The following is a 12,434-nucleotide window of genomic DNA, read 5'->3' as shown; positions in this document are numbered from 1 at the left end:
ACCAGAACAGACCCCTTCCGGGGTACACCGTCCACCAGGGCCTGTCTCAGGACCCCTTTGGCGCGGTCTCTCTAGCCCTCCCTGGGCTCAGTCTTTAAGTAGTCCCAGCCCTGCTATGGGGCTGTATCCCCAGGGCTTCCTCCATGGAGACACTATCTTTCTGCAGCCCTTCCCAGGCTCATTCCCCACTCAGTCCACAGGCAGCCAGGAGCTCCACTCCCTCCCTCCCTCTGTCACTTGCTCTCCCCCACTCACTCACTTTCGCCAGGCTGGAGTGGGAGTTGGGGTCCGGGAGGGGGAGGAATGACTCCGGCTGGGAGTGTGGGCTCTGGGGTGGGCCCAGGGATGAATGGTTTGGGGTGCAGGAGGGCGCTCAGGGCTGGGGTTTGGGGTCCCAGCGACGCATATTGCAGCTGCCAGTTAATGGCCACCAGGTCCCTGCAGGACCTAGGCATATGGGCAGACAGGGAGGCTCCACGTGCTGCTGCACACCTACAGGCGTCACCCTCACAACTCCCATTGGTTGTGGTTCCCAGCCAATGGGAGCTGCAGAGCCAGCATTTGGGGCAGTGGCAGAACATGAATCCTCCCTGGGGCCACAAGGCCCTGGCAGCCGCTTCCAGGAGCCGTGCAGAACCAGGGCAGGTAGGGAGCCTGCCTTAGACCTGGACCTCCGCTGCGCCATCAACCGGACTTTTAACCGCCCAGTCGGCAGTGCAGACTGGAGCTACTGGGGTCCCTTTTCAACCGGGCTTTCTGGCCAAAAACAGGACACCTGGCAACCCTGGCTTCTTAATTGCTGCCAGCAAATGCCTTGGTCCTGCTGCTCTTCCACCCGGGCACACACACCTGTCTTCTCCAGTGCCAAGCAGCAACTACCTGCTGCGGTGTCCTGCAGCTCCTTTTATACGGCCCTCCTGGCCCCTCCTTGGCCGTTCCTGCAGCTCCTCCGATTGGTTCCTTCCTCGCAATCACTCTAGGCCACTTGGAGGACCTCTCCACTGCTCCTTTCCCAGGATGACTGTGGTGGAGCCCTGAGGTCTCAGCAGGGGATCTTTGGGCTTGGTCCACCCACCCCCCTCCTCCTCCTGCGGGAACAAAACTCTGGACGCCCATCAGAAGTGGGGAGTGATAGAAACAGGGGAAATTTCACCCCCAAGCCCCAGGTCCTGCCGTGGGGACTAACCTGGAGAACTGCTGCTCTGAGCCAGGGCCTGTGTGCTGGGAATGAGGGAGGAGAAGAAAGACCTGGGGGTGTCGGTCGATGCAGGAGGAAGAGGGGCCGTAACCAGGAGAAAGGCCGATGCCACCCTTGGCTGGCACAGCCGAGGTGGCTGCTGTGGAGAGGATGGGTTTAATGCCCATGGTGAAAGCGCTGGGCAGAGCTCAGCTGGAAGCCGGGTGCCATCCTGGGCAGCCCCGTCCCCGATGGAGGAACCCCGGCTGGAGCAGGAGCCGAGGAGGACTGGTGGGACTCTGGGGGGAAGGGGATCCAGTCCTAACGAGGGATCCTGGTCCAGTCTGAATGCAGGTCTTGCCCTGCTGTCATAGCCCCGATCCCCAGGCCAGCTGCAGTCTCCCCCTCCCACCCCTCAGGCTGCCCCGGCCGTGACATCACGGCCCCCCTCCCCCCAAGTGCCATGAGACCTCCGCACCGTCCCCCTCTGACCTCAGCCCTCCCCAGGCTGCCCCATGATGGACCCATGCCAGGCAACAGGAAGCGCTGGTGCAATGTGGTGCCCAGGCAGTGGGGCTCAACCCTGGGGTCTGAATCCACCGGCTCCTACAGCCTGCCCCATGGCGGGTGGTGCTGATCATAGGAATGCACTCAGCTCTGCGTGTGGCTGGGCATGGCTCGGGGGGACGAGGGCAGCCTGGTGGGGTGGGCTCTCACTAGTGATCTAACCAGGTGTAGCTGTGTCACACTAGCTCTGGCGCTGCCCCGCCCCAGGGATCTGAGCTGCAGAGGGTGAATGAGGGGGGTTTGGGGGCACAGACTCAGTGGGGAGCAGGTCCCCATCTCTGGGCTCACTGGCTATGAGCTGCAGGGTCTCATCCGAGCTCTCTCTTTCCCTCTCCCCCTCCCCATTCTCTCCATCTGCAACAGAGCTGCCCTCTGCCCCCCAGCTCGCTCTGGCTCCCCCACACCCTGTGTACGTCCTAGGGGAGTGGGTGACCCTCAGGTGCTCGGCTCCCCAGGGCGAGGGGGTGACCAGATACAGATTCTACAGGCAACGAAGGGGGCTGATCGCTGACGGGGTCCCTGAGCCGGCTGGAGGTGCCCAGCTGGAGCTCAGAGCTGAGATGGGGATGGCCGGGCTGTACGTCTGTGCGTACTGGACACTGCGTGCCGGGCGAGAGGTGCCATCTGGGGAGAGCCGGCCCATCTCCGTGTCTGTGATAGGTGAGCTCAGTCTGGTCTCTGGCACCCCTCCCTCTGTGCCCCGGCACCCCATCCCCCTGCACTCCATCCTCCTGCGCCCCGGCACCCCGTCCCTCTGCACCCCTGCACCCTGTCCCCTTGTCTCCCATACTGCAGCTCCTGTCACCCCTGCACCCTGTCCCCTCATCCCCTGCAAGCCATCCCTCTTTTTCCCACGCCCCAACTCCTGTTGTCCCTGCACCCTGTTGCCCTGCACCCCCTGCATCCCTGTCCCCTGGCTCCTCTGCACCCCTTTACCCCATTCCCTTGCATCCCTGCACCTGTTGCCCTGTGACCTCTGTGTCCCTGCACCCTGTCCCTGGTTCCCCTGCACCCCAGCACACCGAACCCCAGAGCAGCTGGGGTGAACCTTTCCCCAGCTGAGCTCCACGAAGCCCCAGAGTAGGCCAGGTCTGGGCGGAAGGTGACCCATTGGGCTCCCAGGGGCTGGCCAAGCTCAGCAGGAAGCCTGACTCCAGTTCTGGGCACCCGTGTTGGGAGACGCCAGATCCCGGCAGGAGCTGGGACAGGGAAGGGCTGGGGGGGTGCCCAGAGGCACGGAGAGCTGGTCCCACCAGAGGGGACTGGGGGGGCTGGGCTGGTTCACCCCAATCGCCGGCCGAGCGGGGTCTGATGGTGCCGTAACCACAGTGGGGGCAGGGAGAGGAGCTGAGCGAAAGCGGCCAAAGGAGGCAAGAGAACAAAGGGGCCTGGCCGGGCTGGGCTCGCTGGTGGCTGGCCGGGGGAGGTTTCTGACCATCAGGGGTCTGACACCCTTGACCAACCTCAGGCAGGAGCTAGGGGACAAAGTCCCGCTGTCCCCAGCTCCCCCCTGGGCTACTCGGAGACCGTCTATGGCAGAAGGCTGAGAGAGAGTCACATTTTCCCCCCAGATCCCCCCAGGAAGCCCTCAGTGTCCCTGTCTCCAGACTATCCGGCCTACGTGGCTGGAGACAGGGTGGAAATTAACTGCTCGGCTCCCCCTGGTGCCCTCCCGGTGCAGTACGGGCTCTACGAGGGCAGGGAGCCGCTGGGACCCCTGCCGGGAAACGCTGGGAATTGGTGGATGGATCTTCAAGCCAATGGCGCCAGAAACGCCACCCGGTCCTTCTCCTGCACCTACATAGAGCTGATCCAGGGGAGGGAAGTGCCCTCCTGTGCCAGCGACGCCGTCTCCGTCTCCGTGTTTCCAGCACCGGCCGCCCCGTCCCTGCTGCTCATCCCGCCCCTCCCGCTCTACGTGACGGGGGAGACAGTGACAGCCCAGTGCATCGTCCCTGCTGGGCTCTATGTCCCGCGGGCCCACTGGGTGCTGAGAGACGGGGAGGCACTTCGAGAGCAGCCAGAGCCCCAGCTCCCCCTGAACGTCTCCCGCAGGGACAGCGGGACCTACCGGTGTGGGTACAGCACAGAGCTCCATGGGCGCCACCTCCGCTCACCCCCCAGCGACCCGCTGCCACTGAGCGTGACTGGTACGGACACCCACACCCCCGTTCTACATTGTAGACAGTTCTCCCCCGCCCCTGCTGTCTCACTACCCATTATACAATACAGCCGCCCCTCCCTGCCCCCACCCTCTGCTGCCCCCTAGTGCCCATTATACAGTACAGCCGCCCCTTCCCCACCCCCACCCTCTGCTGCCCCCTAGTGCCCATTATACAGTACAGCCGCCCCTTCCCCGCCCACCCTCTGCTGCCCCCTAGTGCCCATTATACAGTACAGCCGCCCCTTTCCCGCCCCCACCCTCTGCTGCCCCCTAGTGCCCATTATACAGTGTAGCCGCCCCTTCCCCACCCCACCCTCTGCTGCCCCCTAGTGCCCATTATACAGTACAGCCGCCCCTTCCCCGCCCCACCCTGTGCTGCCCCCTAGTGCCCATTATACAGTATAGCAGCCCCTTCCCCACCCCACCCTCTGCTGCCCCCTAGTGCCCATTATACAGTACCAGCCGCCCCTTCCCCACCCCCACCCTCTGCTGCCCCCTAGTGCCCATTATACAGTACAGCCGCCCCTTCCCCACACTCAGCATTGTGGTTCCTCTGTTGAGATCTGCCCATGTCCTGCTCCCCTCAGATCCCCCTCCCCAGCCAGCGCTGAGCGTGGATCTCCCATCCCGAGTGGTGAGTGAAGGGCTCCCCCTGCTCATCACCTGCATGGCCCCCGGGGACGCCAGCGAGAGAAGGTTTCACTTCTACAAGGATGGAGCTGAGCTCCCCCCTGGGGACACAGGGTCTGAGATCAGCACCACAGAGCCCAGCACCGGCTTTATGAACTTCTCTGTGCTCAGCATCCTGCGAGCCGGTCCCAGCAACACCGGGGAATTCAGCTGCGAGTACGAGGTGAACATGAGCGGCAGGTGGATCCCATCCCCCAGGAGCCAGGCTGTGAACGTCACTGTGACAGGTGAGGCCTGTAATCGCACCCCGCAATAACCCCAGCACCCCAACCCCTGCTACCCCTGGGGAGACCCTGGAACCAAGACACAGCATGTGTTGGGGGGGTGACAGAACCGCATGCGGCTCCAAAGGTGCAGTACCTGAGCCTGACACAAGGTGGCAGCATTTCACTATGGGTGGTACCAAGAGCATCTGGCAGGCAAAAAAAATCCCTCCTTAAAGGGGAGGGCCCAGATTGTCCCCTCCCTAGCAGGGGTGTGGAGCAGTTAGTGGGTCCCCAGACGCTGCCCCCTCCCTTGTTCCTGGCTGTTAACTCATCCCCTCCTTTTCCCAGCCTGGTCTCTGCCCATCCCCCTGGTGGCTGGGTGCAGTGGGGCTGCCACGGCTCTGGCTCTGCTGCTGCTGCTCATCCCCCTCTGCAGGAAGAAGGCGGCAGGTGCGTGAGGCTTAGGATGGGGAATGGGACCCAGGCGTCCGGGACGGCAGCACAGGGCATTCACCCCTAGGGGGCACCGCAGCTCTCAGTGCCTGTGGGGAATGGGACCCAGGCGTCCAGGACAGGAGTGTTCTCACCTTGGGGCGCCTTCAGCGCTCTCAGCCCGCACAAGGAATGACATGGGCTAGCAAGAGACTGTGGGTAACTGGCTACAGCAGGACAGCCATGCAAGGGATCATGGGTAGTTGGGTACCACAGGACTCTGGTGCAAAGGACTGTGGGTAACTGGCTACAGCAGGACAGCCATGCAAGGGATCATGGGTAGTTGGGTACCACAGGACTCTGGTGCAAAGAACTGCGGGTAACTAGCTACAGCAGGACAGCCATGCAAGGGATCATGGGTAGTTGGGTACCACAGGACTCTGGTGCAAAGGACTGCGGGGGTAACTTGGCAAAGCAGACTCCTGATACAGAGGATTGTGAGTGATTTGCCTCTGGGGGGAGGGAATACCAGGACTGGGCTGAGACCCAGTCAGCTTCGGGTAGGGGGCAGGATAGGGGATGGGACCCAGGCATCCAAGAAACAACACAGTCACCTCATCCCTGGGGGAGCCGTTTAGGTCCCAGACTCGGGGCTCGACAAACTGGGAGGGGGGATGGGACCCAGGCATCTGGGATGGCAGAGTGCTCCATCCTTAGGGGGCACCACAGCAGGGGAGAGACGGGGACAAGAGACTTTGTGGATTCTCGCTTTAATTCAATCTCTTTCCCTTCCTTCCCCAGCTAGCCGCCAGCTCTCCACGTAAGTTGCTCCGCGTCCCCAGGCCTCTCCGTGGGGCCAGGAGCTGTTTGTTCATGCCTGGGAGGCCAGATCTGTTCCAACGGGTCCCTCGATCCCCTGGGGATAGAACCCCAGGAGTCCTTGCTCCTGATTGTGACACCACCTCCCCCAGCGCACCCCATAGGGCAAAATTCTCTGATTCCCCCCCTTCTATCCTCCTGCACCTCACATCCCACTGGTGATCACATTGGGAATTGCAGCCACCATCACCTGGGCCCTCCTAATCCCAGCAGAGCCCCCACCACCAGTCATGGGAGGCAAGTTTGTAGAAATTTTGGTAGTGCCCAGAACCCGCCCCCCCCAACTACGCCTCCACCTGCCTAAGGCTCTGGGCAGGGTTTCAGGGGGGAGGTGTGAGGTGCAGGTCCTGGGCTGGAGATTAGGGTGCAGGAGGGGTGCAGGCTTTGGGAAGGAGTTTGGGTGCTCGGTGCAGGCTTCGGGCTGGGGCACAGGGTGGGTGTGCAGGAGGGGGTGAGGGCTGCAGGCTTTGGGATAGAGTTTGGGGGCAGGCTCTGGGTTGGTTGTGGGAGTGTAGGAAGGTGTGAGGGGTGCAGGCTCTGGGAGGGAGTTTGGGTGCTGGGTGCAGGCTCTGGGCTCGGGCAGGGGGTGGGTGTGCAGGAGGGAGAAGGGGTGCAGGCTTTGGGACAGAGTTTGGGTGCATGTTCAGCTGGGGGTGTGTAGGAACGGGGAGGTGGTGCATGCTGGGGCAGAGGATCAGGCTGCAGGGGAATGAGGGTACGGGCTGAGGATGAGGGGTTCATGATGCGGGGGGGCTCAGAGCTGGGGCAGAGGATTAGGATGCAGGGGGATTAGGGCTCTATCTGGGGATGAGGATCAGGGTGCAGGGGGATGAGAGCTCTGGCTGGGGATGAGGATCAGGGAGCGAGGGGGTGAGGGCTCTAGCTGGAGATGAGGATCAGGGTGCAGGGGGATGAGGACTCTGGCTGGGGATGAGGATCAGAGTGCAGGGGCATGAGGGGTCTGGCTGGGATGAGGATTAGGGTGCAGGGGGATGAGGGCTCAGGCTGGGGATGAGGATTAGGGTGCGGGGGGATGAGGGCTGTGGCTGGGATGAGGATCAGGGTGAAGGGGGATCTGGGCTCTGGCTGGGGATGAGGATCAGGGTGCAGGGGGATGAGGGCTCTGGCTGGGGATGAGGATCAGGGTGCAGGGGGATGAGGGATCTTGCTGGGATGAGGATCAGGGTGAAGGGGGATCTGGGCTCTGGCTGGGGATGAGGATCAGGGTGCAGGGGGATGAGGGCTCTGGCTGGGGATGAGGATCAGGGTGCAGGGGGATGAGGGCTCTGGCTGGGGATGAGGATCAGGGTGGGGGGGATGAGGGCTCTGGCTGGGGATGAGGATCAGGGTGCAGAGGGATGAGGGCTCTGGCTGGGGGAAGAGGATCAGGGTGCAGGGGGATGAGGGCTCTGGCTGCGGATGAGGATCAGAGTGCAGGGGGATGAGGGCTCTGGCTGGGATGAGGATTAGGGTGCAGGGGGATAAGGGCTCAGGCTGGGGATGAGGATTAGGGTGTGGGGGGATGAGGGCTCTGGCTGGGATGAGGATCAGGGTGAAGGGGGATCTGGGCTCTGGCTGGGGATGAGGATTAGGGTGCAGGGGGATGAGGGCTCTGGATGCGGATGAGGATCAGGGTGCAGGGAGATGAGGGCTCTGGCTGGGGATGAGGATCAGGGTGCGGGGCGATGAGGGCTCTGGCTGGGGATGAGGATCAGGGTGCGGGGAGATGAGCGCTCTGGCTGGGGCAGAGGATCAAGGTGCAGAGGGATGAGAGCTCTGGATGGGGCAGAGGATCAGAGTGCAGGGGGATGAAGGCTCTGGCTGGGGATGAGGATCAGGGTGCAGAGGGATGAGGGCTCTGGCTGCGGATGAGGATTACGGTGCAGGGGGATGATGGCTGTGGCTGGGGATGAGGATTAGGATGCAAGGGGATGAGGGCTCTGCCTGGGGATGAGGATTAGGTTGCAGGGGGTTGAGGGCTCTGGCTGGGGATGAGGATTAGGGTGCAGGGGGATAACGGCTCTGACTGGGGCAGAGGATTAGGGTGCCGGGGGATGAGGGCTCTGCCTGGGGATGAGGATCAGGGTGTAGGGGGATTAGGGCTCTATCTGGGGATGAGGATCAGGGTGCAGGGGGATGAGGGCTCTCGCTGGGATGAGGATCAGGGTGCAGGGGGATGAGGGCTCTGGCTGGGGCAGAGGATCAGGGTGCGGGGGGATGAGGGCTCTGGCTGGGGATGAGGATCAGGGAGCAGGGGGATGAGGGCTCTGGCTGGGGATGAGGATCAGGGTGCAGGGGGATTAGGGCTCTAGCTGGGGATGAGGATCAGGGTGCAGGGGGATGAGGGCTCTGGCTGGGGATGAGGATTAGGGTGCAGGGGGATGAGGGCTCTAGCGGGGGATGAGGATCAGGGTGCAGGGGGATGAGGGCTCTAGCTGGGGATGAGGATTAGAGTGCAGGGGGATGAGGGCTCTGCCTGGAGATGAGGATCAGGGTGCAGGGGGATGAGGGCTCTGCCTGGAGATGAGGATCAGGGTGCAGGGGGATGAGGGCTCTATCTGGGGATGAGGATCAGGGTGCAGGGGGATGAGGGCTCTGGCTGGGGATGAGGATCAGGGTGCAGGGGGATGAGGGCTCTGGCTGGGGCAGAGGATCAGGGTGCGGGGGGATGAGAGCTCTGGCTGGGGATGAGGATCAGAGTGCAGAGGGATTAGGGCTCTAGCTGGGGATGAGGATCAGGGTGCAGGGGGATGAGGGCTCTGGCTGGGGATGAGGATTAGGGTGCAGGGGGATTAGGGCTCTAGCGGGGGATGAGGATCAGGGTGCAGGGGGATGAGGGCTCTAGCTGGGGATGAGGATCAGGGTGCAGGGGGATGAGGGCTGTGGCTGGGGATGAGGATTAGGGTGCAGGGGGATTAGGGCTCTAGCTGGGGATGAGGATCAGGGTGCAGGGGGATGAGGGCTCTGGCTGGGGATGAGGATTAGGGTGCAGGGGGATTAGGGCTCTAGCGGGGGATGAGGATCAGGGTGCAGGGGGATGAGGGCTCTGGCTGGGGATGAGGATTAGGGTGCAGGGGGATGAGGGCTCTGGCTGGGGCGGAGGATTAGGGTGCAGGGGGATGAGGGCTCTGCCTGGAGATGAGGATCAGGGTGCAGGGGGATGAAGGCTCTGGCTGGGGCAGAGGATTAGGGTGCAGGAGGATGAGGGCTCTTGCTGGGGATGAGGATCAGGGTGCAGGGGGATTAGGGCTCTGGCTGGGGATGAGGATCAGGGTGCAGGGGGGTGAGGGCTCTGGCTGGGGATGAGGATCAGGGAGCAGGAGGATGAGGGCTCTGGCTGGGGATGAGGATCAGGGTGCAGGGGGATGAGGGCTTTGGCTGGGGATGAGGATCAGGGTGCAGGGGGATAAGGGCTGTGGCTGGGGATGAGGATCAGGGTGCAAGGGGATGAGGGCTCTGGCTGGGATGAGGATCAGGGTGCAGGGGGATGAGAGCTCTGGCTGGGGATGAGGATCAGGGTGCAGGGGGATGAAGGCTCTGGCTGGGGCTGAGGATCAGGGTGCAGGGGGATGAGGGCTCTGGCTGGGGCTGAGGATCAGGGTGCAGGGGGGTGAGGGTTCTGGCTGGGGATGAGGATCAGGGTGCAGGGGGATGAGGGCCCTGGCTGGGATGAGGATTAGGGTGCAGGGGGATGAGGGCTCTCGCTGGGGATGAGGATTAGGGTGCAGGGGGATGAGGGCTCTGGCTGGGGCTGAGGATCAGGGTGCAGGGGGGTGAGAGCTCTGGCTGGGGATGAGGATTAGGGTGCAGGGGGATGAGGGCTCTCGCTGGGGATGAGGATCAGGGTGCAGGGGGATGAGGGCTCTGGCTGGGGCTGAGGATCAGGGTGCAGGGGGGTGAGGGCTCTGGCTGGGGATGAGGATTAGGGTGCAGGGGGATGAGGGCTCTCGCTGGGATGAGGATCAGGGTGCTGGGGGATGAGGGCTCTGGCTGGGGCAGAGGATTAGGGTGCAAGGGGATGAGGGCTCTGCCTGGGGATGAGGATTAGGGTGCAGGGGGTTGAGGGCTCTGGCTGGGGATGAGGATTAGGGTGCAGGGGGATAACGGCTCTGACTGGGGCAGAGGATTAGGGTGCCGGGGGATGAGGGCTGTGCCTGGGGATGAGGATCAGGGTGCAGGGGGATTAGGGCTCTATCTGGGGATGAGGATCAGGGTGCAGGGGGAGGAGGGCTCTCGCTGGGATGAGGATCAGGGTGCAGGGGGATGAAGGCTCTGGCTGGGGCAGAGGATCAGGATGCGGGGGGATGAGAGCTCTGGCTGGGGATGAGGATCAGAGTGCAGAGGGATGAGGGCTCTGGCTGGGATGAGGATCAGGGTGCAGGGGGATTAGGGCTCTAGCTGGGGATGAGGATCAGGGTGCAGGGGGATGAGGGCTCTGGCTGGGGATGAGGATTAGGGTGCAGGGGGATGAGGGCTCTAGCGGGGGATGAGGATCAGGGTGCAGGGGGATGAGGGCTCTGGCTGGGGATGAGGATTAGGGTGCAGGGGGATGAGGGCTCTGGCTGGGGCGGAGGATTAGGGTGCAGGGGGATGAGGTCTCTGCCTGGAGATGAGGATCAGGATGCAGGGGAATGAGGGCTCTGGCTGGGGCAGAGGATTAGGGTGCAGGAGGATGAGGGCTCTTGCTGGGGATGAGGATCAGGGTGCAGGGGGATTAGGGCTCTGGCTGAGATGAGGATCAGGGTGCAGGGGGATGAGGGCCCTGGCTGGGGATGAAAATCAAGGTGCAGGGGGATGAGGGCCCTGGCTGGGATGAGAATTAGAGTGCAGGGGGATGAGGGCTTTCGCTGGGGATGAGGATTAGGGTGCAGGGGGATGAAGGCTCTGTCTGGAGCAGAGGATTAGGGTGCAAGGGATGAGGGCTGTGGCTGGGGATGAGGATTAGGGTGCAGGGGGATGAGGGCTCTGGCTGGGGATGAGGATTAGAGTGTAGGGGAATGAGGGCTCTGGCTGGGGATTAGGATCAGGGTGCAGGGGGATGAGGGCTCTGTCTGGGGATTAGGATTAGGGTGCAGGAGGATGAGGGCACAGGCTGGGACTGAGGATTAGGGTGCTGGGGGATGAGGGCTCTGGCTGGAGATGAGGATCAGGGTGCAGGGAGATGAGGGCTCTGGCTGGCATGAGGATCAGGGTGCATGGGGATAAGGGTTCTTGCTGGGGATGAGGATCAGGGTGCAGGGGGATGAGAGCTCTGGCTGTGGATGAGGATCAGGGTGCAGGGGGATGAGGGCTCTGTCTCGGGATGAGGATTAGGGTGCAGGGGGATGAGGGCTCTGGCTGGGGATGAGGATCAGAGTGCGGCGGGATGAGGGCTCTGGCTGGGGATGAGGATCAGGGTGCGGCGGGATGAGGGCTCTGGCTGGGGCTGAGGATCAGGGTACAGGGGGATGTGGGCTCTGGCTGGGGATGAGGATCAGGGTGCAGGGGGATGAGGGCTCTGGCTGGGGATGAGGATCAGAGTACAGGAGGATGACGGCTCTGGCTGCGGATGAGGATCAGGGTGCGGGGGGATGAGGGCTCTGGCTGGAGATGAGGATCAGGGTGCGGGGGGATGAAGGCTCTGGCTGGGATGAGGATCAGGGTGCAGGGGGATGAGGGCTCTGGCTGGGATGAGGATCAGGGTGCGGAGGGATGAGGGCTCTGGCTGAGGAAGAGGATCAAGGTGCGGGGGGATGAGGGCTCTGGCTGGGGAAGAGGATCAGGGTGCAGGGGGATGAGGGCTCTGGCTGGGATGAGGATCAGGGTGCGGACGGATGAGGGCTCTGGCTGGGGCTGAGGATCAGGGTGCAGGGGGGTGAGGGCTCTGGCTGGGGATGAGGACTAGGGTGCAAGGGGATGAGGGCTCTGGCTGGGGATGAGGGCTCTGGCTGGGGATGAGGATTAGGGTGCAGGGGGATGAGGGCTCTGGCTGGGGCAGAGGATTAGGGTGCAGAGGGATGAGGGCTCTGGCTGGGGATGAGGATTAGGGTGCAGGGGGATGAGGGCTCTGGCTGGGGCAGAGGATCAGGGTGCAGGGGGATGAGGGCTCTGGCTGGGGATGAGGATCAGGGTGCAGAGGGATGAGGGCTCTGGCTGGGGATGAAGATCAGGGGGCAGGGGGATGAGGGCTCTGGCTGGGGATGACGATCTGGGTGCAGGCGGATGAGGGCTGTGGCTGGGATGAGGATCAGTGTGCAGGGGGATGAGGGCTCTGGCTTGGGATGAAGATCAGGGTGCAGGGGGATGAGGGCTCTGGCTGGGGATGAGGATCAGGGTGCAG

At 63.2% G+C, this 12,434-nt stretch overlaps 1 protein-coding gene across 4 annotated transcripts in view; it reads left to right on the top strand.

Annotated features, from left to right (window-relative positions):
* The window catches only part of LOC127031958 (Fc receptor-like protein 5), a 114,537-nt gene extending 109,090 nt beyond the window's left edge, over positions 1–5,447 (top strand). For 3 of the 4 annotated variants that reach the window (XM_050919027.1, XM_050919025.1, XM_050919026.1), the window contains 4 exons: positions 2,108–2,404; positions 3,316–3,894; positions 4,496–4,825; positions 5,153–5,447. In XM_050919027.1, the coding sequence (XP_050774984.1) occupies positions 2,108–2,404; positions 3,316–3,894; positions 4,496–4,825; positions 5,153–5,262 (1,316 nt within the window). In that variant the 3' untranslated portion in view covers positions 5,263–5,447. The remainder of the gene's footprint in view (positions 1–2,107; positions 2,405–3,315; positions 3,895–4,495; positions 4,826–5,152) is intronic. The other variant, XM_050919028.1, reaches the window with a different exon arrangement.
* The last annotated feature ends 6,987 nt before the right edge of the window (positions 5,448–12,434 follow it).

Source organism: Gopherus flavomarginatus, chromosome 11 (assembly GCF_025201925.1).
Source record: "Gopherus flavomarginatus isolate rGopFla2 chromosome 11, rGopFla2.mat.asm, whole genome shotgun sequence".
NCBI classification, from domain to species: domain Eukaryota; kingdom Metazoa; phylum Chordata; order Testudines; family Testudinidae; genus Gopherus; species Gopherus flavomarginatus.
This window is presented reverse-complemented; position numbering and strand designations above follow the sequence as displayed.